This window comes from Procambarus clarkii, chromosome 31 (assembly GCF_040958095.1).
Source record: "Procambarus clarkii isolate CNS0578487 chromosome 31, FALCON_Pclarkii_2.0, whole genome shotgun sequence".
NCBI lineage: Eukaryota > Metazoa > Arthropoda > Malacostraca > Decapoda > Cambaridae > Procambarus > Procambarus clarkii.
The window spans coordinates 23282843-23306373 of NC_091180.1; the positions used below are offsets into that span (position 1 = coordinate 23282843).

Here is a 23531-nt window from a genome sequence, read left to right on the forward strand (position 1 = left end):
ACACAGGCATAGCCAAAAATTCAGAGATCAGGTCTCTGATAGGAAAACTGAAACCTTCACGAAATCAATTATGTGGATCAATCACGCTTAATCATTAGAGGGAGGGTCAGATCACAATCAACCCTGGACAATTAGATCATAATCACCCCTACAGGAGCGAGATCTCAACCAATCAACTCTAACGGAACTAATCACGTTCAATGAACTCTGGGCTTTTGGCAACACTGGAAATACTAGGCTAAGGGAGTGGAATGTAAACAAACAACACCCAATGGCAGGGTCCTCATGAATAATTATACTATAATATGTAACTAAAGTAAATAATAATTAAAGTAATTAATTTTTTTTTTTTTTTTTTTTTTTTTTTTTTTTTTTTTTTTTTTTTTTTTTTTTTTTTTTTTTTTTTTTTTTTTTTTTTGAGAGAGAGAGAGAGAGAGAGAGAGAGAGAGAGAGAGAGAGAGAGATATATACAAGAGTTGTTACATTCTTGTACAGCCACTAGTACGCGTAGCGTTTCGGGCAAGTCCTTAATCCTATGGTCCCTGGAATACGATCCCATTAATTCGTAAACTTACTCATTCTAGTTTAGGGCGTTGAGTGACAACTAATTTAGGCTTGATAACTTTAAGCTTGGTAAAATATGAGTCCTCACGTTGTTTGCGGGAGTTTAGCTTTAGCTCCTGGGCTCGCCTAGTAGCCTTCACTCGACTAGGCACCGGTCGCTCCTTGGAGTTTTATCATAGGTCACCTTTCTGCCAAGGACGCTTTATATCTTCATATCTCTTACCTTGATCAAGTTTGTTCTAATTATCAACAATTTCCTCTACGTGAGATAAGAACGGGTAACGCTAAAAGATTACAGAGGTTCTCAGAACACTTAAAACTGGTAAGAAATGTAACAAGGTATCATAGCTTTATATATAGCTTAAGAGCATTACATTACTGGCTGTTACACAAGGTTTATATGTCCATTTAAGTCAGCTGCTCCACTCTCCCGTCTCTCACTCCTTATCTATTAACATCTAAACTACATTCATAACTTTAAAAGCACGTATAATAGGGAAATTATCATACGTGTGGGGGGGGGGAATCAGTTGATTGATTGACAGTCGAGAGGCGGGCCCAAAGAGCCAGAGCTCTACCCCCGCAAGCACAACTAGGTAAGTACACACACTTAGGCAGAGGTGGAGCCAGACTCCATACACATTTTCAAATGTAGATATGATAAAATCTAATAGGCTTAGGAATCTACACCGGTTGACTGACAGTTGAGAGGCGGGGCCAAAGAGCTGAAGCTCAACCCCCACAAACGCAACTAGGTAAGTACACACACGCACGCGTGCAAACACAGAGAGGACAATGAACATCTGCGGTTGGGACCGTAATTCCGGGACCCGGGAAGCTGGGTGGTGTTAGTGCTACTGTTGGGAGGGAGGGAGGGAGGGAGAGGCAGTTGTTATAGATTCAGTTACTCGAACAAGTTCCAAGTAGCACGGGCTATGGTGAGCCCGTAGCTTACCTGGCATAGGAGCGGTGCTGTGTGTGCTTAGAAAGGGGGTGGAGGCAGAAGGTCCAGCTGGTACTGTGGAGGGTCCGCTACTGGTGGAGGGGCTAGGGCAGTCCTTTGAGGTCCCAGTTGATACTTGGCGGAGGGTCATTAGGGATCACCTACAGCTAGAGGAAAAACCAGTTAGGTCCCGCTACTACTAAGATACAGTCCGTTGCCTGCAGATACTAGAGGAAGTCTGGAGAGTCTTATTGCTACTGGAGGGAGTCGACAGGAGCCTCCTGGTAGTGGCAGTAATTCAGTTGTTGGGAAGTCCTGCTGTAATTGGAGACGGGGAGGGGTGATATGTAATTAACCTAATGGAAGCAATCGAACGAACGTACGTACCTGAATAAACATTTTGAATTTTGAATTTTTTGAATCCTTCCGTTACCACCACATGGTAACGGAAGGATTCACCTGGTACACTACTTGGTACTTCCTCAACCGAGAGAATTGTGCATTTTTACCGGAATGATGAACCAGAGAAGAGTTTTATATTACCCGTGCCCGTCTGTTTGGTAGAGCCTACACAAACGAACCGTTGCTGGCACCAGTGTTTACGTTATGTACTATTAATCTCGGTAGATTTTGATTGTTCCCGCCGGAGGCCGCTAGTTTATTGTGCACCCCATACTCATCCTGTGAGCGGTAGCGCAAAAGCATTGCAGAGGGCACAGAAGGTCTTTATCAGACCTCAACGAAATTTATTGCATAAACAATTTCATCTATCCTTCACACTTTATAATGACAATGTCAGCTAGTTACAGAGAATGTTCTATTTCAATAGCTATATATTTACATTAAGTCATTATACATTAATGGTAGATCTTATCGCTCTTACAAAGCCATAATTAGACTGCCCTGGACAATAAAATACATGCCTGATTTTATCGTGTGGTGATGAAGGTCACAACAATCAACTAGTCCCCAGGACATAATGTACCTGGATATATTGATCTGATTAGAAAAGAAAAGGTTGTGTAGAGGAGAGTTTATACTTGTCTTTCTACGACATGTGAGGAGTATAATACCCTTATCACAAAGATTCTAAGCCTAGCTCACAATATTGAATGGTGAACATCTGGGCGGAAAACCACACTAGATGTGGGACTGGACAGCATCAAGCAATCTGTTCAACGGATTTTGTGCTGCTACTGTATGGAGGAGGAAGAGGTGTGTGTGTGTGTGTGTGTGTGTGTGTGTGACCAGGACTTACATACTGCTATACCAAATGAAGTGGTGCTTATATCTCGTAACTTTGTCCAAGGATGACTCACTGGTTATGTAACTCATACCAATGACAATATTGACGACAAGGAGTAGACACGAGACCAGCGGAACAGTCAATGTCTCTGGAATTCCAGCCTTCAAACTCTCCAATCGACGAAATATCTGCAACTCAAAGCTGGCAGGACAAAACCTATCACAGTGGTTATCTTGAGATGATTTCGGGGCTTAGCGTCCCCGTGGCCCGGTCCTCGACCAGGCCTCCTGGTTGCTGGACTGGTCAACCAGGCTGTTGGACGCGGCTGCTCGCAGACTGACGTTATGAGTCACAACCTGGTTGATCAGGTATCCTTTGGAGGGGTTTGTCAAGTTCTCTCATGAACACTGTGAGGGGTCGGCCAGTTATGCCCCTTATGTGTAGTAGAAGCGTGTTGAACAGTCTCGGGCCTCTGATGTTGATAGTTCTCTCTCAGAGTACCTGTTGCACCTCTACTTTTCAACGGGGGTATTCTGCACATCCTGCCATGCCTTCTGATCTCACGTGATATTATTTCTGTGTGCAGGTTTGGGACCAGCCCCTCTACTATTTTCCATTTGTAGAGGAATGAAAAGGAACCTCTACAATGAACTAGCACGTGCTAGATTACATACGTGTCCCTCATTACCAAAGTGTCTGCGCAAGCAAGTCCACAGTCACCCGTCCACTTGTATTTGTTATCTTTTGTCTCGATTATGGCGGTTTAGTCTGTATTTATTAAACAGTTTACGAGCTCTGAAGCGCTACGAGGTCTCCAACCCAAATTTATTATTGTTAATGATGATGACCTTGTTCCTTAGAGCTCGTAAATAGTTTAGTAAATCCCAACTAAGCTGCCATGATCGACAAAAAAATAGGTTCAGATCTTAATAACTGGACGCGTAAGAACTTGGAAGCCAGGCTCTGGGGCCAGATTCACGAAAGCACTTACGCAAGCACTTACGAACCTGTACATATTTTCTCAATCTTTGGCGGCTTTTCCAATTATTAAACAGTTAATGAGCTCAGAAACACCAGGAGGCTGTTTATAACAATAACAACAGTTGATTTTTTCATGCTTGTAAACTCTTTAATAATTGGAAACAAAGCCGCCAAAGATTGAGAAAAGATGTACAGGTTCGTAAGTGCTTGCGTAATGCTTTCGTGAATCTGGTCCCTGGTGCTTGCTTGGAGCAGAGCCTGGCCTATGGGGACACAGCGCTCCGCCACCAGGAAGGGTGTTTCTCTGTAGCCTAGTACCGTGTGGGTGGACCCTTTCAGCTTGGTCCAGTACAATAGTGTGGAAGCCTAGTTATATTATCTAGGCTAAACAGTATGGTCTACAGTCTAGGCTAAACATTAATGTACGGTACATTTAAAATGCACGAGATTCATAGTTGCTGAACATCTGCATATTTGTATAGTGAATATCCAGGTATGGTATATTTCTTATAAATAAATAAATAAATGTTTATTCAGGTAAGGTACATACAAGAGATTTTACAAAAATTGATAGATTTATAGATAGAGCTAGTACAGACAATGCCTAAAGCCACTATTACGCAAAGCGTTTCGGGCAGTACAATATTGTTTATTGTACCAAATAAAGACACAAGGCTTAAGTGACATTGATTTCCCATCGTCAGAGACAAGAAGCCTATTATTAAGCTTACTGACATATCCCCATCCCTACCACTAGGGGCCAACGACAGACCTTTCACCATTCCCCAAGTAGTTAACTAACTCTGAGTACCTATTTTACTGCTAGATGATCCGAGACATTAGGTGTAAGGGAACGTTAAGGTTCTGGCGCAATATACACCAGTTTGCATACAAAGACAACATCAGTATTCAAATTCAGTAAGATGGCGCAAGCATTACGAAACCACCATTTACCACCAGGTAAATGTAGATAGATGGAGCTAATGCTTCATCTATCTATTCTCTATCTACAAAAGAGACTGTGAGGCTGGAAGCTGTGTGCTCTGAGGCGTTTGTCTGTGGAGAGTTGTGTGTGTAGGTGAGCACCTGCTCTGTCCCCGTCGGTGGCCTGCTGTGCCTTCGTCAGTCTGTCTGTCTCTCGATCAGTCAGGAAACTTGGAGGAGTTTGGTGAGTGTCCCAGGAGAGTAGAAATTGTGTTCCGCATCAAACACCTGCCCGTATGGTGTTTTACTCCATAAGCTTTCCCCAGTGTCTCCTGTGTAGCGTTTTTCTCTCCCTTCTACAGTCACGCAATATTCCTCACTCTCCTCGCTCGTGTACTCTCACCCCCCACCTCTCACCCTCCCTCCTCCCCGCCTCTCACCGTTGTCATGCATAAACTCTCACATTTTTCACTGTCATGTGCTGCTACCTTCCGTTTATTCAAGCACACAATGTGCCCAGTTTGTTATTTGGATGGCACGAGCCCTTACTTGTTTACCTGTCATGTTCTGCCTCTTCTTTCTTCCCTGTCCAGCACCCCCTGCACTTCCTTCCTTGTCATGGCATGAACTCTTAATTGTCATGTTTTTCCTCCCCTCCTTTAGCTTTGATGTCCAAAGGGATTGGAAAGGATGGGGGAGGTAGAGGGATGGGGAGATGAAATTCAGGAAGAGGATGCGGGTGTAGAGAGAGAGAGGAGGTTTGAAAGTTCGGTGGCCTGTCCACCATGGGTTGACATCCCCTCCTCCTTCTATCGTGCACTGCGCTGAAGGAAGGAAAGTTCCTTCCAGCAGAATCCTGCAGTATGTATACATATTGCAGGATTCACTGCTGTATACACAGTATGAGTGTAACATACACTGCCGCACTCATGGCAGTGTGAGTGTATGTATTATGCTGTGTACAGCTTGTACAGCTCGCTATGTAGGAGTGTGTGTGTGTGTGTGTGTGTGTGTGTGTGTGTTCGTAACATTGACACCAATCACAAGTATATAATTGTATTGTAATTGATTGTTGTTATTGTTGTTGCTGCTGCTGTTGTCCCCCTCTCAGGTCGTGCGATTATTATCATCTTTATTGACAAAAATTAATTACAATTTTGCCTAATTGAGTAATTCATTAAGTCTTATTAGAGTGAGGATAATGCTGGTATTCACTGTCACACAGGACAGAGGGTCATAAACAGACAATAGGTCTAAACTATAGGCGGAAGCATATTATATATATATATATATATATATATATATATATATGTCGTACCTAGTAGCCAGAACGCACTTCTCAGCCTACTATGCAAGGCCCGATTTGCCTAATAAGCCAAGTTTTCCTGAATTAATATATTTTCTCTAATTTTTTTCTTATGAAAAGATAAAGCTACCCATTTCATTATGTGTGAGGTCAATTTTTTTTATTGGAGTTAAAATTACCGTAGATATATGACCGAACCTAACCAACCCTACCTAACCTAACCTAACCTATCTTTATAGGTTAGGTTAGGTAGCCGAAAAAGTTAGGTTAGGTAGTCGAAAAAACATTAATTCATGAAAACTTGGCTTATTAGGCAAATCGGGCCTTGCATAGTAGGCTGAGAAGTGCGTTCTGGCTACTAGGTACGACATATATATATTATATATATATATATATATATATATATATATATATATATATATATATATAAACTCCCTTTATATATATATATATATATATATATATATATATATATATATATATATATATATATGTATATATATATATTGTGACGGTAACGCGTTGGTGTTCGGCTGTTTCAAAAGCTAGGGGTATGGCCTCGTCACATATAGAAACAAAAAAAGAGAAAATCTGGAACTTCGCCTGTGGTAAGGTAATGGGAAGACACACAAAACACAAGTAAATTTAACAATGAAATTTTAATTACGTTAGAAAAGCAAAACATGAATAAAATGGACATAAAATTCGTATCATAAAATCAATCAATCAAAATAATAAGAATAATCAAATGACAAAATGAAAAGTTACGTTAAGACAAGTGAGTAATAACAAGTGAACAATAAACAATGCAAAATATGGATGCAGGAATATTGGCTTTAAGCTGCCACCTCTCTTAGTACACGTAAGCCAGAGCTTAGTCTACCAACGAGACGTGTTAACTTCTTGAAAGCACTGGATATTCTGAGGTCTCTAGGTCGTGGTGGCCCCAGACATCAACTAGTGTGGCGGTGGAGAAGCAGGTGCGACTGACCACCAGCCAATCCGCGATGAGCAGGCGACGGACAGGTAGTTTGGTGGTTCGAGTGGCGGGGGGAGCAGGTGTTCCTGGTGCTGAATACGTTTGCTCTCTGGCAAACCTTGGTGTTGTATTTGTTGGATATTTCTTCCATATTAGTTGTATAGGGACGTATAGCGACGAACTTAGGAGGGAAGAGCAGGCTCAATCTCTCTTGAAGGAGATTATCGTCACAATATATATATAATATATATATATATATATATATATATATATACACATATATATACATATATATATATATATATATACATATATATATATATATATATATATATATATATATATATATATATATATATATATATCATGGTTACAATCAACTAAATTAGACTGTATACGTTTCAATATACAAATATATATATACAAGTTTCTATTGTGCACTGCCACACAAGGGCAGGGATGGGTTCATAAGTGATGCGGCTTAAAAATAATATAACTAAAATTGTTCTTCATTCTTTAAAATGGAGAAGCAAATTTTGGATAAATTGTCAGGATGTCGTCCAGAACACCTGAGTCAATGAAATAGTTACACAGTTGGTGGTACAATAGGCCAGGAGGTCTAAAGTCTTCTACGGTTTTACATTCAACAATATAGTGTTCTAGTGAATGCATTAAAGGTTTGTCACAGAGTTTACAATCTGTATATTCTGGTAGTGGCTCAGCCTCACTAACCTGCCAGATGTGTCTATAGCCAAGGCGAAATACAGCAATGACTACATCACATTGCCTGGTTCGGTTACTGTGCTGACCATACAAATACCTATTATTACAAAAGTTGTCATAGCTTTTAATGCTGCAGCTTTCAGGTCTCTGGGCATTTCTTAGTTCTTCTAAATCTGAAGTAATTGTGGTGTGTTGCAATACTTTTTCCATAACTCCCTCCTCCTGATGTAAACTGCACTCTCCCCCTTCCCCTCTCACCCTTCCCCTCTCACCCTTCCCCTCTCCCCCTTCCCCTCTCACCCTGGCTAGTCACTGTTGATGGGGCATCGTAGTGAGGAAGGACGAGGCCTGGCGGCACTGACTGCTTCTTCACTATGGGGAGTTTCCTCGTTCATTTAAACCGGGGATCGAATCCGGAACCTCAGGACTACGAATCCCGAGTGCTGACCACTCCGCCATCAGGTCAACCCATATATGGACGTTCACTTTACTGTGTTGTCCTCCTCCTCTGTCAGTATGTGGGCCGGTATGTCTGTGAGAGTGTTCCTGACAGACACGGGGCTGTGACAGACTGACAGACGTCAATACGGGGAAAATGTCAAGTAAGAGAACAACAAGAACAGACATAAAAACACACGTCTCCCACGAAGGTGTCTGGTCATAGACCGGGCCGCGGGGACGTTGATCCCCGAACTCAACGCAAGGTAAGGTCTGCCGTTTTCAGTGTTGGCAGGGCCCTGTTGGGCCCTGGCTCAGCCTTCGTGTGGTGAGCGGAACCCAGAGAGAACGTCCCACTTGGGCTGAGAACACACGATGAATTATAGAAATATATTTGATTCTACCTATTCCATGCGCCCCCCTTTAATAAGGCTGTAATTATAATTATAAATTTATTTGTTGTGTATTTACTGATATTCTGAAGGTCAGAGGGGCCTGACAGCTGAGTGGGCAACGCTTCGGATTCGTAGTCCTGAGGTTCCGGGTTCGATCCCCGGTGGAAGGCGAAACAAATGGGCAGAGTTTCTTTCACCCTGATGCCCCTGTTACCTAGCAGTAAATAGGTACCTGGGAGTTAGACAGCTGCTATGGGCTGCTTCCTGGGGATGCTTAACAAAAAGGAGGCCTGGTCGAGGACCGGGCCGCGGGGACGCTAAGCCCCGAAATCATCTCAAGATAACCTCAAGATAAGGTGTAAGTGTGTGTACTCACCTAGTTGTGCTTGCAGGGGTTGAGCTTTGGCTCTTTGGTCTCGCCTCTCAACCGTCAATCAACTGGTGTACAGGTTCCTGAGCCTATTGGGCTCTATCATATCTACATTTGAAACTGTGTATGGAGTCAGCCTCCACCACATCACTGCCTAATGCATTCCATCTGTTAATTACTCTGACACTGACAAAAATATCTCTAACGTCCCTGTGGCTCATTTGGGAACTCTCCACCTGTGTCCCCTTGTTCGCGTACCGCCCGTTTTAAACAGTTGATCCTTCAATTCTCTGCCAATTCCCCTGAGAATTTTATAGGTAGTGATCATGTCTCCCCTTACTCGTCTGTCTTCCAGTATCGTGAGGTGCATTTCACGCAGCATTTCCTCGTAACTCATGCCTCTTAGTTCTGGAACTAATCTAATGGCATACCTCCGAACTTTTTCCAGCTTCGTCTTGTGCTTGACAAGGTACGGGCGCCATGCTGGGGCTGCAAACTCCAGGAATGGTCTTACGTATGTGGTATACAAGGTTCTGACTGATTCCTTACACAGGTTCCTGAAGGCTGTTCTGATGTCAGCCAGCCTCGCATATGCCGCAGACGTATTTTTTTTTATGTGGGCTTCAGGAGACAGGTTTGGTGTGATATCAACTCCTAGATCTTTCTCTCTGTCCGTTTCATGAAGTACTTCATTTCCCATTCGATATCCTGTCTGGCCTCCTGTTTCCACCGCCTAGTTTCATTACCTTACATTCACTCGGGTTGAACTTTAGCAGCCATTTGTTGGACCAATCATTGTCTAGGTCATCTTGTAGCCTTATACTATCTTCCTCTGTTTTAATCCTCCTCATAATGTTTGCATCATCAGCAAACAATGAGGTGTGTGTGTGTGTGTGTGTGTGTGTGTGTGTGTGTGTGTGTGTGTGTGTGTGTGTGCGTGTGTGTGTGTGTGTGTGTGTGTGTGTGTGTGTGTGTGTGCGCGCGTGCGTGCGTGCGTGCGTGCGTGCGTATGGGTGGTGGGGGGGGGGGTTAAGAATGTCACCAGCGACACAGTCAGCGCTTCACCTAACGATCTGATCATTACCAGGCTACAGTCGTTGGCTGCACCAGGCTCGCCACGGTGGCTAGGGTGAGCAGGGAAGGTGGCTAGGGTGAGCAGGGAGGGTGGCTAGGGTGAGCAGGGAGGGTGGCTAGGGTGAGCAGGGAGGGTGGCTAGGGTGAGAGCGCCCACACCTTGACAAGGCAGACGACCAGGTGACGGGCCGCGGTCAAATCACAGGGGCTCTCGCTCAAGCATAACGTCACGTGACCTGCCAAGTGTCATCGGCGGATGTGACGTGGGAACTCTACCCGGCGCCATCTTGGTTGACCAAAATCAACAAACACCGGGCCGCGGGGACGCTAAGCCCCGAAATCATCTCAAGATAACCCAAATATTGACAGAGAAGGAGACTGACTCACATATAAACAGAGTAGCTGACGTGCTCACAGATAGACAGCTGCAGATATACTTAGAGATAGATACGAAGAGGCAGAGTTACTCAGACAGAGGGAGATGAACAGACAGAAAGGAAGCAGCTGAGACAGACGTCCCAGCTTCTAGTCCGCCTCACATACCTCAACACCGGAAAGACTTTTTATCCCGATAACGATCAAGGACATGAAGAACGCAGCTAAATATTAGGAAACACGGGCAAACAATTATTTGTGAAGAAATAAGCCATCAACACCAGGAATACTAATAATGACACAACCTCAAAAGTAGTTGTAATGCATCATAACTCTGTCAGGGAGGAGGAGGGGGGGGGAATAAATGTATCTTGAATTAATTTTTAGAATAAACTACATTTGAAAGAAAGACGACGTTTCGGTCCATTTTGGAACTCGAACTGGTTTTGGGCCGGAAGTTTCAGGGCATAATATTGTGGCTTTCTGTACACACTGATTATCTTGAGATGATTTCGGGGCTAAGCGTCTCCTTTTCGTTACACACACCTCTAGGAAGCAGCCCGTAGTGGCTCCCTAACTCCCAGGTACCTATTTACTGCTAGGTGAACAAGCGCATCAGTGTGAAAGAAACTGCCCATTTCTTCCTGCCTCCACCGGGGATGGAACCCGGAACCTCAAGACTACGAATCCAAAGCGTTGTTTACTCGGCTGTCAGGCCCCGGACTGGTAGTTTTAATATAATTCAAGAACAACTCAAGCGCTCGCTGCTTTTTTGCTCGCCTAAATGTGCTTGCGGGATCGAGCACCGCCACAACTTACTAAATTCCCCGTATTATCTTGAGATTATCTTGAGATGATTTCGGGGCTTTAGTGTCCCCGCGGCCCGGTCCTCGACTAGGCCTCCACCCCCAGGAAGCAGCCCGTGACAGCTGACTAACACCCAGGTACCTATTTTACTGCTATGTAACAGGGGCATAGGGTGAAAGAAACTCTGCCCTTTGTTTCTCGCCGGCGCCCGGGATCGAACCCGGGACCACAGGATCACAAGTCCAGTGTGCTGTCCGCTCGGCCGACCGGCTCCCTACTACAAATAATCGCCAACAGAGTCTATATGCGTAACTTAACCCATGCCTAACTATACACAAAACTTTAATATTTAATAATATTAATTTTTATACGAAAACAAATCAATTTGTAATGCACAATGCGTTAAAATGGATGAATGTGTCTTTGGGGTCGGCCGCCGGTTTAACGAGCCTAGTCTGAGGACAGGTTGGTCAAAATAATCCTTACTGAAGTTTGATTGGTGTTTGGATGAATGAAAAACATTTGTATTTCTTAAATAAAATATATATTCTTGCTAAATCATATTTTTAAAATACAATTTTTGTATTAATACATTAATCTTCATGTATTTACTATTTCCAGCTACAACGTGTTCCACAATTTTGATGAATGGCACGACGTTCCCACCCGTCCTGCAAGGTGATTGGTTCTTCTGGGAGGATGGGCGGGGCGCTGAGACCGAGATCTTCCCGGAGCACATAAGTGGGCGTGGTAAACCCGTAGATCGGGAGATGATTCGTCGAGACACCTTCCAGTACGTCTTCCAACACCAATCAGGATGCTTCTCCTGTGCAAGATTCATAGCTAGGTCTTGGAACATCATAGAAAGGCTGGAGAGTAAGGAGACACTTGTGTTCATTTATCTTATCACAATGTATGTATGTATGTATGTATGGAGACACGGAGATGGTGGCCAACAGAAGTCTTGCATACAACCCCCCAAGCACTACTGATGTAGGTAATGGAGTTCTCCAAGGTTGTATAATGTTTACCATGTCGTGGTCGAGGGGTAAGGCGCGTCTCGGGGGGTACCCAGGACGCTGAGTCAATGCACATCCTGCTCCAGTGATTGTTCTTATAGATCCGTGGTGTTGTTGTGGTCTCCTTGTGTGTGACGAGCGTGTGTAGTGAAGACGCCTCACACCCATGTGCACGTGTGTCTCAAGAGATGTACCGTGACGGTGACGGAGTGACGGGTGTCCTGTGGAACTAAATCTCACATCTGTAGACGATAGAAGAAGCAGATTGGATATGATTACAACATACAAGATACTGAGGGGAACTAGACAAGGTGGACAATGACAGCCTCTTCAAAGCGAGATAAAGTAGAACAAGAGAACACGAATGAAAGCTCCATCCATAACTTTAAGACCACAAATTTCGATAAAGAATTCGAATGTCAGAGTAGCTCAATTACAAGGCAACAGGTACACCAAGGCTAATAAGCGGGGGCATATATAGAGCTAGATCTCGCTTCTCCGTAGTCATTGATACCTAAATGACAGCGGTTGCCCGAAATGCTGTGCGTATAGTGGCTTTAGGCATAGTATATACTAACTATAGGAACCAAGCGTATTGGCGTTTGTCTTTCCATTGGACAATTTCAGCATCGTGGGGGAGGGGGACCTGCTGCATGGGTAACAGCTTCTCCTTCATATCGACCTACCCTGGCTTTGTGGCCTGGCAAGACCGCTCCAGCCTCCACAACCAGAGCGCAACTCCATAGTCTCCCGAGACTGCAGGATGCCTACTACTAATACTAACTCCATCTAGAAATCCAACATTCTGTAACTCATTTTATATATGTACGTTTACCTGAATAAATCACTGTATTATTATTTATAAATACTGTTGTCACGTTTATCTTTTCATAACTACATTAAAAGTTGTGTGTGTGTGTGTGTGTGTGTGTGTAGTATATATGTTTATTATGTATAACTAGAGTATGTACATAGTAAATGAGATTGTATGCTCCCCGGCAGGTCCTTGTGTGAGCCCGGAGCGCCTGGCGGCCACCACGTGCCAGGTGGTGTGCGCCAGGGTGGGGGCGGGCGGCCGCAGCGGCGCCCTGCTCTTCCGCCAGGACCCCGTTCTCCTCAACTGCCGCCCGGCCATACACGGCCTCTACCACTTCGCCTGGCAGAACACCTTCAGGTGAGTGTGTATTCATCTAGTTGTGCTTGCGGGGGTCGAGCTCTGCTCTTTCGGCCCGCCTCTCAACTGTCAATCAACTGTTACTATTTTTTTTTAGCCCTCACACCCCAGGAAGCAGCCCGTGACAGCTGACTAACTCCCAGGTACCTATTTACTGGTATTACTTTAACCTGTTTATTGTACTTATTTATCAGTGACTACGGGGAAGTGAGGTCTAGCTCCTGGTGCCCCACCTGCCAGCCTTGTTGTACCCGTTGTGTTGTAATGTTGGTGCTGTGGGGGGGGGGAGGGGAAATGGGATGGTAGTGAGGACGGAATAGATGGCCAGGTTTGAGTGGTGGGGTTAGAGCATGGAAGAGTATTGTGGAAGAGGTATGTGGTTTGAATATTAAGAATAACAAGGGAAAATTGTGAGGGAGAAAGCTCTAAGCCGGCCTGACTACACGGCACTGGGAAGGGATATGAGAACAAGGAACTGGGAAGTGAGGACAGGAATGAAGGAACAGTGTTCAGCCACTAGGACCATCGGGGATCGAACGTCGACCCAGCAGGAAGTGAGGCAATCGTTTTACCCACCAGTCCTAAGTGGTTGGGTAAGAGAAGGGTAATATTGACACAAATTCAACATTTCATTGAACATTTAACCCGGTTATTGTAGTTGATTTAACGACAACTTTAACTAATGACGACTGACAACTGTTTCTCTCGTTTCATCTCCATCAGAATATCAATTTATCCCGTTTGCAGTCGCGTATATTTAATTATTAGATGTTCAATTATTAATTGGTTTCTAAATTGCCTATTTCACAGTAGTTTCCCATGAAATATTTTACCTATTTTTAATTTATTTTCCTATTTACCAGCCATCCTTTATTATGCCTATTTACCTGTTATTTTCCCTACCTATAGACCTCTACCTGTACAATTTCCTATTTATGTGTAAATTTCCTTCACTTTCAACCTAAACGATAATTATCACCCATATTTTCCTACCCCCAATTATCTTCACTATTTGAGTTATCCGTCTATTATAATTTTCGAACCCCATTAGCCTATTTATACCATTTCTGTAATGCAATGGTTCTCGACCATTTGTGCCCCTATGTAACCCTTCTGACCATGTCAGAATACCCTCCCCCCCCCCACCATTTCCAATACTGTCTAAAACAACTATTAATGGACGATTTTCACAAATAAAAAAGTGAAATATTTATCTTTATTTCTAATTTAATCTGTGACATCACAATGCTGTGATGCCCTGCAAGATTGTGTGCAATCTGTACGATTGTAGTTTGTAGAAAGATGAGGAACATTACATCTTTCCTTAATCTTTGACGGCTTTGGTTACATTTATTAAACAGTTTACAAGCATGAAAACTTGCCAGTCAACTGTTGTTATAGTTATAAACAGCCTCCTGGTGCTTCGGAGCTCATTATCTGTTTAATAATTGTAAACAAAGCCGCCAAAGATTGACGAGAGATGTACAGGTTCGTAAGTACTTGTGTAACTGCTTCGTGAATCTGGCTCCGGTGATCTAATGCCCGCTATGACCTTCATCATTTGGTTTGGCAGCTTCACCGGGGAGTGCAACCACCCAGATGCGTCCATCCGATCGTGTCAGCAGCCCGGCAGCCAGTTCCTGATTGACAGTCAGACCTTCTCCGTCCATTATAAGAAGTGTGAGGGCCTTGGGCATTCCTTCGATGCAAGTAAGTACTTATATACCCCCACAAGTACTACTTATACCTCTCAAGTGTCTTTACGTCGGGGTGAGCTCTAGCTCTATCCCCAGTCTATAGTCTTGTATAACTTTCTGCTCTTGGGTGGGGGCGGGGGTTTGTTTAATAAGGGAAACACTGGGGGTGAATGGGGGTTTGTGGGGGTGGGGTGCTAACCAGGGGAGCTGTGGGGTAGGGCTAGAGATGTGTGAGCACAGCAGGATATCAGACATAGCGGTTTGAGCACAGATAGCGGTTAGAGCAAAGAAGGATATCGCAAACAGTGGTTTGACCACAGGATATTGCAGATAGCCGTTTGAGCAGTGTAGGGGTTAACATACTATCAGCGTTCACCCACGCTGTAGCCTGATGCCCTGGCCAGCCTGAAGAATGTATTTTGTGATTCTTCATATTGTACTTTTATTTTTATTTAACAAAATTATCTTTCCCGCCCCTTGACCCCTCCTCCCATAACCTTCAGCATCTCCTTCCCCAACCTTCACCCCCCTCCCACAACCTTCACCCCCTCCCCTAATCATATGGCCCTTCCCCAGCCGTGGTGTTCTCGTGCCTGGGGGACTGGTACGTGGGGAAGAACCACTACTTCGCGGTAGTGAACACGAAGGAGTCGCGGAAGGAGGAGATGTACCGGTGCTTCGTGAGGAGCCGGGAGGACGACCTGTACATGGGCCACTCCCTCACGCCGGAGTGCGCCCCGCTCAAGACCCCAGAGAACAGCCCCGTCAGGTTCCGCCTCTCCTACGGTGAGACAGGTAGACGGGTGGGCACGAAGGGATAGGAAAGAGAGAGAGAGAGAGAGAGAGAGAGAGAGAGAGAGAGAGAGAGAGAGAGAGAGAGAGAGAGAGAGAGAGGAAGGGATAGAAGAGGGCATAGAGGGAGAAGAAAAAAGATAGGCTAAAGTATATTTTACATCATTGCAATCTTACAAAAGTTGCACCAATTCAAAGAACTAAAAATCCTGTGTCATAAAGTAACAAAACCTGAGTAACAAAAAGTGGAGCAAAGCTGTAATCTTGCCTTTAATTACGTGTAGCCTTACCGCGTGTCGTCTCCGGCAGTCAAGCACGAGGACGTGAGCCCCGGCTGCTTCCTGCCCAGCAACCTGACGGGCAGGTGGGAGTCGACGGGGGCAGGGGAGCCGCAGGTGGTCATCAACGCCACCCACATCCAGGAGACCATCTGGAGGGGCTACTCCGCCAAGACCTCCTCCTACGTGTGTCTCCAGCAGCGGGGCGACCGCTACCTGATGGCCAAGCTCAGTGTGGAGGGGTGGTAAGTGTCTGTAGGGTATAGGGGGGGGGTGAAGGGCATGGAGGGGGTGGAGGGTATGGGGGTGGTGGAGTGCATGGGGGGTGTGGAGGGCATGGGGGTGGTGGAGGGTATGGGGGTGTGAAGGGTATGGATGATAGGGAAGAGTATGAAGGGTAAAAGTAGTTTTTTTTATTATTATTTTCTACCACAGACGTCGCCACAGATTTACAATGCTAATCAGAATATATACATTTTCTTCTGTCCTCTATAGAAAGGGTTAGAGATCTTGTAAACATATAGTTCAGTGACTTGTTGAACAACCAACCACATGTGATTGTAGTGTTTTTAAAATGATTAACCTACATACATAAATGGAACATAGTCTTCTGAAACTCCTCTCCTCTGATCTTCAGAAGGAATAATACATCTTCATTCCTTCTGAAGATGTATTATTAAAATGCGAAAGTACTGAAGGAAATTCCTGTTTCAATTCTTCTCTGTGGTCTGACACTGTCACACATACACATGTATATATGCGAACAAGCCTGACTGGTCCCCAGGCATACATGCAACTGGATTGTGCGGTCGTGATGGTCGAGTGGATTAGGTGCCCTGTACACCAGTTGCAAAGTGCTCCTGGCAGTATGGGTTCGAGTCACTTCTGGGGTATGAGTTTTCAGTTACATGTGTATATATATTTATGTCTCCTACCTTGAAAGTAAGATAGCTGCTATAGAAACTAGTGTTATTGACAACTTAACTACAGCTTTTGGTGAATGAAATATTAAACTAGAATAGAACAAATTCTGAGGTTTGCTACTATATTAGTGCCAGAGCTTAGAGGGTTAAGGTATGAGGATAGGCTGAAGGAACTGGATCTTACGACCTTGGAGGACAGAAGAAATAGATGAGATATGATGACAACGTACAAGATACTGAGGGAAATAGACAAGGTGGACAAGGACAGACTCTTTATTGTGAGAGAGAAAGTAGGACAAGAGGACACAAGTGGATGCTGGAATAACAAATGAGTGGAAGGAATGTAAGGAAGTACTCGTACCCTATACGGCCGGTCAAGACGTGAAATGAACTTAAAGAAGAAGTTGTGGAAGCCACCTCCGCTCTCAGCTTTAACGAAAGGTTCGACAAATATATTGTTAGAATATTGAGGCTGTGACGCAACGAGCATAACAAGGCTGGTAGGCGGGGGACCAAGAGCTACAACGCAGTGCCTCGTAGTCCCTCACAGGTAAGTACAGAGGGTGATTAAGATGCTTGTACAAGCAGGGCTGGAGGTGGGTGTGGAGGGAGTCGAAGGGAGGCGTATGGAGGGTAGGGGACAGGGGCAGGGATATGGAGGGTAAGAGGACGGGCGTATAGAACAGGGGAAGAGGGGTGGAGAGTTTGGAGGGTGTGGAAAACAGGCGGGGAGAAAAATGGAAGGCCAGCGGAAAGGAAGAGTGTGTGTGTGAACTGTGTACATTGACAAGAACAATTATTTGTTGTCAAAAACTTTGCGTACAACGTTAAATATGTACGTTTAGATAAACCCCAGTTCGTAAGAGCCATAACGTTTGGAACCCAATATATAGATTGTAGCAATGCTAATCATCTCTTAAATATATATATATAAATATATATATATATATATATAATATATATATATATATATATATATATATATATATATATATAATATATATATATATATATATAATATATATATATATAAATATATATATATATATATATATATATATATATATATATATATATATATATATATATATAATATATATATATATAATATAAAAGGTCCCAAGGTCACCGTTATCCATCATGCATCCCAAACCGACAAGTTACATCCATGAATCTCTAATCCATGTTTCTGTCCTGTTTCTTCCCCTGTGGGGGGCGCTGTTACCACACTGTGGGGGAGGCAGCCAGACGGAGTACGTGTGCTGGGAGCTGGTCCCTCGCCACCACAACATCGTCAGGTACCGCCTCACTTGGCCCCTCATCTACAGGAGCTTCCAGGTGTGTGACTACGCCAACTTCAGGAGCACCAGGGAGTGGAAGTACGACACTCTCATAGGTGGGTGTGGAGGGTGAGGTGTGGGTGTGGAGTGTGGTGGGAGAGGTGTGGGTGTGGTGGGGTGAGGAGAGGTGTGGGTGGGGAGATGATGGGTTGTGTGGGGGGGATAGTAGTAATATAGTGTGGGAGTAGATTGGGTTTAATTAAGTGTAGTGTAATGGGCATGTTGTAGTAGTATGAGTAGCTTGAGTGAGATTAAATAGGGAAGAGTACGGGTGTAGTGGTAGCAAGCGTCACACGACAGGAGAGTGTGATATACTAATTTGTTTGTCAGTTACTCATCACTTTCCATTAATCCTCAACGTGCTGTCCTCCCATCACTCATCAACTTCCCTTCCATCTCCACCCCTTCCATTCTGCGAGATCCCTCTCGAGACATCCCTTCCACACACACACACACCATCCTGACGCTGATGTAATCACTTATGCCAAGACAGACAAACCTTTTACAGTGAGCATCTCTCCCTGACAGCGGAGTCCCCTGATCCAGTCTCCTGTCCAATTGGCGGTCGCTTCTACTTCGCGCAGCGAGGCCCGTCGCCCCTCGTGCCCAGAGTGCTCGGGGGCATCACCTCCTCTCCCCTCGACACCTACCCCTGTCACGTACGGGTTTCTGTCATGTCCATATGTTCCGAGGACCGTAAGTGGATTGTCATTGATACGGACCTCTGTCTCTCTCTCAACAAGGACGGACATCCTGTCGATTTTAACAGTAAGTGTAGACGGGAAAAAATAATCTCTCATCGTTATGAATATATTCAAACTCACAATCGCGAATTCGGGTTCGAATCCCTGGCCGGACAGAAATCAGCCCGTCCTCCAAACAAAGACCCAAAAGTGATTCCATGTACCCGCCAAACCCCCTGTTGAAAATGAACAACGGTTTACACACGACTCGCAACTGATTTCGTTCGAACACTTCCGGAACAAGTGCTTCACTGACGAATTTTGTTAGAGCCACAACGCTGTAAATGCTTCACCCACGTACTGCAAATAATCGCCAACAGAATTATTGACGATTAATTGGCTGCCCTTCTAAACATCTAACTTAATCTATGCCTATATATGCACAATATGTTAATATAATATTAATTTATATATGAGAAAATTCCTGTTTTGAATGAACAACATGTTAAAAATTATGAATGCGTCTGTGGGGTCGACCGCTGGATGCAATGGACTTGAGTCGAGGACGGGTTGCAGAAATGATTTGCATGTTCACTTAGTACCATAGTTGCATGGTCACTAATGCACCTGTTCACCTAGCAGTAAATAGTACCCAGGAGTTTGTCAGATTGTCGTGGGGTTTCATCCTGAAGGGGGGGGAGGATCTCGATATAAGGCTAACGTATATACATATATATACACTCTGGCTGCCTGTCCCCTGACACATTGAATTATTATGAATTAACAGGTGTATTTGTTTACGCAATTTATTATAATAGCAGCCGGTATACATCTTGTATAAGTTACGTAAATAAATGCATATTATATAATTTGGAAGATACATATTCATCATGAATTAACATGTGTCCTGGTCTCAGGTGTGACTGATTACCGCCTGCAGTGTGTGGGGTACTGGCAGGAGAACCTATTGTCTTACCTCGTCACCTACGACCCCTCCGACTCCGTCTCCAGGTTCAGGTGCTGGGTGAGTCATGGGTGCAGGTGCTGGATCAGTGATGGGTGATTGGTGAGTGATAAGTACAAGCAGGCGATGAGTCACAATAACGTGGCTAAAGTATGTTGACCAGACCACACACTAGAAGGTGAAGGGACGACGACGTTTCGCTTCGTCCTGGACCATTCTCAAGTCGATTGATGCATATTGATACAATCGACTTGAGAATGGTCCAGGACGGACCGAAACGTCGTCGTCCCTTCACCTTCTAGTGTGTGGTCTGGTCAACATAAGTACAAGTGCTGGGTGAGTAATGGAGGCAAGTGCTGGGTGAGTGACAGATTCAAGTGATGGGTAAGTGACAGGTTAGTGTTAGTCACATATGCCATAACCACCATTACTACAGATTTTATGTAAGCACTAATAGTTACGATAGCAGCCGTAGTAGCAGTAATAATATTGGTAGTTTCAATAGCAATAATAGCGGCAGCTGTTTTAGAAATAAAATAGTGGTATAAGTATTAACCCTTAAACTGCACAACAGGTCATATAATGTGTTGAGTAACTTGCTATAAATTGCGCATCACGTCATATGACGTGTTGGAGTACTACGCCAGATTTAATTACTATAATAGTTGTCTGTTGCCCCGACGCCTTACTTCCTCTGGCGTTGGCCACAGAATAAAATTATCCAGGAGATTTGATCATGCAGAAAAATTAAATGAATTATCAAATATGAATTATTACTCCTGAACTGTTGTGAATTATAACCCCAATTATGAAATTATAACCCTCTGCAGTGTATGGTTTACAACTCCTGGGAAGTGGTAGCTCATGGTGCAATGTCTACTGAATGCTACAATTGTAGTACTGAGGGCTGTTGTAGTATTTGTTGTATTATGTAATTATGATGGTAGTTGTAGCAGCAAGGGTTATGGGGAAAGATACTGAGGCTAACAAGGCTGCCATGTTTCAGGTGTACCAGCGAGTGGGACTGAGCCAGGTGTTGGTGTCACAGTCGGTGGGGGCGGCCTGTGGGCTCCATCAGACCTTCCTCTCCCACACCTACGAGGAGAGCGCCGCTGTGGCCCTCAACCTCACTCTCAGCGAGCGCCTCTGTGAGTCTCCGTGTTTGTCCTCCCCGTATTCTACTCTCAACCGTTGAAGTCACAACTGACACATTTTGGATGGATTGTGAGGTTATTCTCAAGAACATAAGAGTGGATTAAGTACTTGTAAAGCTCAAAGCACCTCATACCAGCAGATCTAAGGGGTATTGTGATTGGATATTCAATACTGTAATGGGGATCATGACCCAGTTCCTGTTCACAGAGTTTAACATGGAGTTTACCAAACACAAATAAAAAATATGGAGTGCTCAGATTTGAGAGATGGTCACTCGCAGCCATCTGCCACAAGGTATGGTAACCCCAACCTGATCCTGGTCATTACTCTCACACTGGCGAACATTTTGTGCTGCCCTTCTATATGAACATCAGATCTGAACAGATCATAGTCAAACAGGTGCTTTTTGTCCTTGGAATATTAGGGATTTCTCTCTTAACAGACCTGAATGTTTGGAGCCATATAATTTTGACAGCAGAGATGGAGGTATTGAGGTCTAGTGCAGGTTTCCTCTTTGTTGCAAGCTGTGTTAGGTTCTATACCTCTATCGTCAGTGTTTAGATTTGTGGGAAATGGCATCTTTATAAAAAAGATTGTAAGGTGTTCTATGTAGTAATCGGGTTATGTATGATTACTACACTACAGTATTATGAAATTCTTGCTAAATATCTAGCAGGAGAGGTTTTAAAGTGCTTGAAGAGAAAATTACTTCTTGTTCTGTATTTTTAGTGTACTGGTAGCTAGTTGTAGCACAGCTAGTTTTGTTAGTGTAGGGTTTGAGTCAGTTTAACCTACCAGTGATAGTCTGTGTGGCAACATTGCTGCTATAAAACCTGCGAGCTTGTGCCATGCGTCCTCTTGATGGTTGGACTGAACCACCAGTGTAAACCTACTGGTCGAGAGACCCTAAGTTTTTGTTTATAGTGAAGGCAGTCATTTCAGGTGTGACTAGTTTTAATAGAGAGAGAGAGAGAGAGATTCTCATTTCCATTTTTGATGATGGGTGTGTGTGATACTTCCGTGGTGGGGTGCAGACAAGCTGGGGGTATCAGCGACAGATACATTCCATTTAGGAGACTGGCCAAAATCCAATTGACTGTTAGTGACTTTGCAAATATATCACTTAACCACCATACAGTTTACTATCACAACCCACTGAAATTAAATACAAATTTACTCAACTAGTTATGTCATGATTTGAATGCAGAAAGTCATTCTGCATTACTTTTAGTTTGTTCAAAGAAACAAACTTCCTCACTTCCTTGTGAGGAAGTGATCAAATACAAGGCATGGTAATCAACTAGGGATCTAACCTACATCATGTACAATAGTCAAGCATATTTAACATTGGTAACAATATTCGAACCAGTGTTTTTAGCAGTTTGTTGTTCTTTAAACCAATAAGTAAGCTGTTTACAATTTCAACTGTTGATGTTTTTTCAGAGGTATTTGTCTTTCCTACAGGTTTCAATGTTTTTATTGTTGTCTTTGAAAGCAAGGTCATTTGTTATTTTATGAGGGAGGGAAATAAAAGTGGTGGGAAGAGGTTTGCTTAACTGTACTGATGGGAATTGAGCTTCATCTTCTGGGACCCGCCACAAACTTTGCTTGGATAATGTATGGGCTTTACTATTATGGTCATATCCTCCACTTTTTCCCTCTCATTCAGCAAGGTGAGGATCAGTTCCTCTCACCTACCACAGTGGTTCATGCCTCTCAGTGCTGGGATCAGTCAAGTAACACACCACTGAGCTTCCTCCAGTTTCATCACATACTTGACGAGGTGAACACTCCCCAATGTGTACTCAAGAAGTGATCGAGTATACTGTATATGGTGTAGAATTCTGAACAAATACTTGTTCAAATTACTGAAGTCGGTTTTCTTTTCTTAACTTGGCATGTGCTGTTGATGTTACCTGTATATTTCCCCAGCTGTTGTTTGAGCTGAAGTACTACCTTGGTAGTTATGACTTTGGCAGATAATAGATTTTGTAATGTTTTTAACATATATGAAAGCATTTATGTCCTCTATTGAGGTTTGGTGATCTTTAAATCTGTGTAAGTGAAGATGGACCTTTTAAAGTGATTTACAATAAAGTTTTCTGACTGGTGTTCAACTGAGATAAGTTAAGGCATGCCATGTAATTAAAATTATTAACCTTGAGGCTCAAATGCTTGACTCACTGACTTTTTGCTGTCTATTTCTCAGGTCCTCCTGTAGTCATTGATTCACTTTTCCTGACACCCCAGCTCCTTTCTTCTTTGTAACCTAATATTCTTTGAGACAGTGCCTAAGGCCTCTTGGCATTCAATAAGGAATCGCCCCACCCTTCTTTGTACTATCTGCTATCTCTTAATTCTGTCATGGAAATCTATTAGGT

General features: G+C 43.7%; 1 protein-coding gene across 2 annotated transcripts in view; it reads left to right on the forward strand.

Moving 5' to 3' along the window:
• Window positions 1-23531, forward strand: part of LOC123758739 (uncharacterized) — a 28706-nt gene that overhangs the window by 1609 nt on the left and 3566 nt on the right. The window contains exons 2-10 of one of the 2 annotated variants that reach the window (XM_045743369.2): window positions 11747-12001; window positions 13147-13318; window positions 14892-15028; window positions 15592-15801; window positions 16117-16330; window positions 18253-18404; window positions 18877-19116; window positions 19949-20055; window positions 21002-21143. In XM_045743369.2, the coding sequence (XP_045599325.2) occupies window positions 11747-12001; window positions 13147-13318; window positions 14892-15028; window positions 15592-15801; window positions 16117-16330; window positions 18253-18404; window positions 18877-19116; window positions 19949-20055; window positions 21002-21143 (1629 nt within the window). The remainder of the gene's footprint in view (window positions 1-11746; window positions 12002-13146; window positions 13319-14891; window positions 15029-15591; window positions 15802-16116; window positions 16331-18252; window positions 18405-18876; window positions 19117-19948; window positions 20056-21001; window positions 21144-23531) is intronic. The other variant, XM_069334555.1, reaches the window with a different exon arrangement.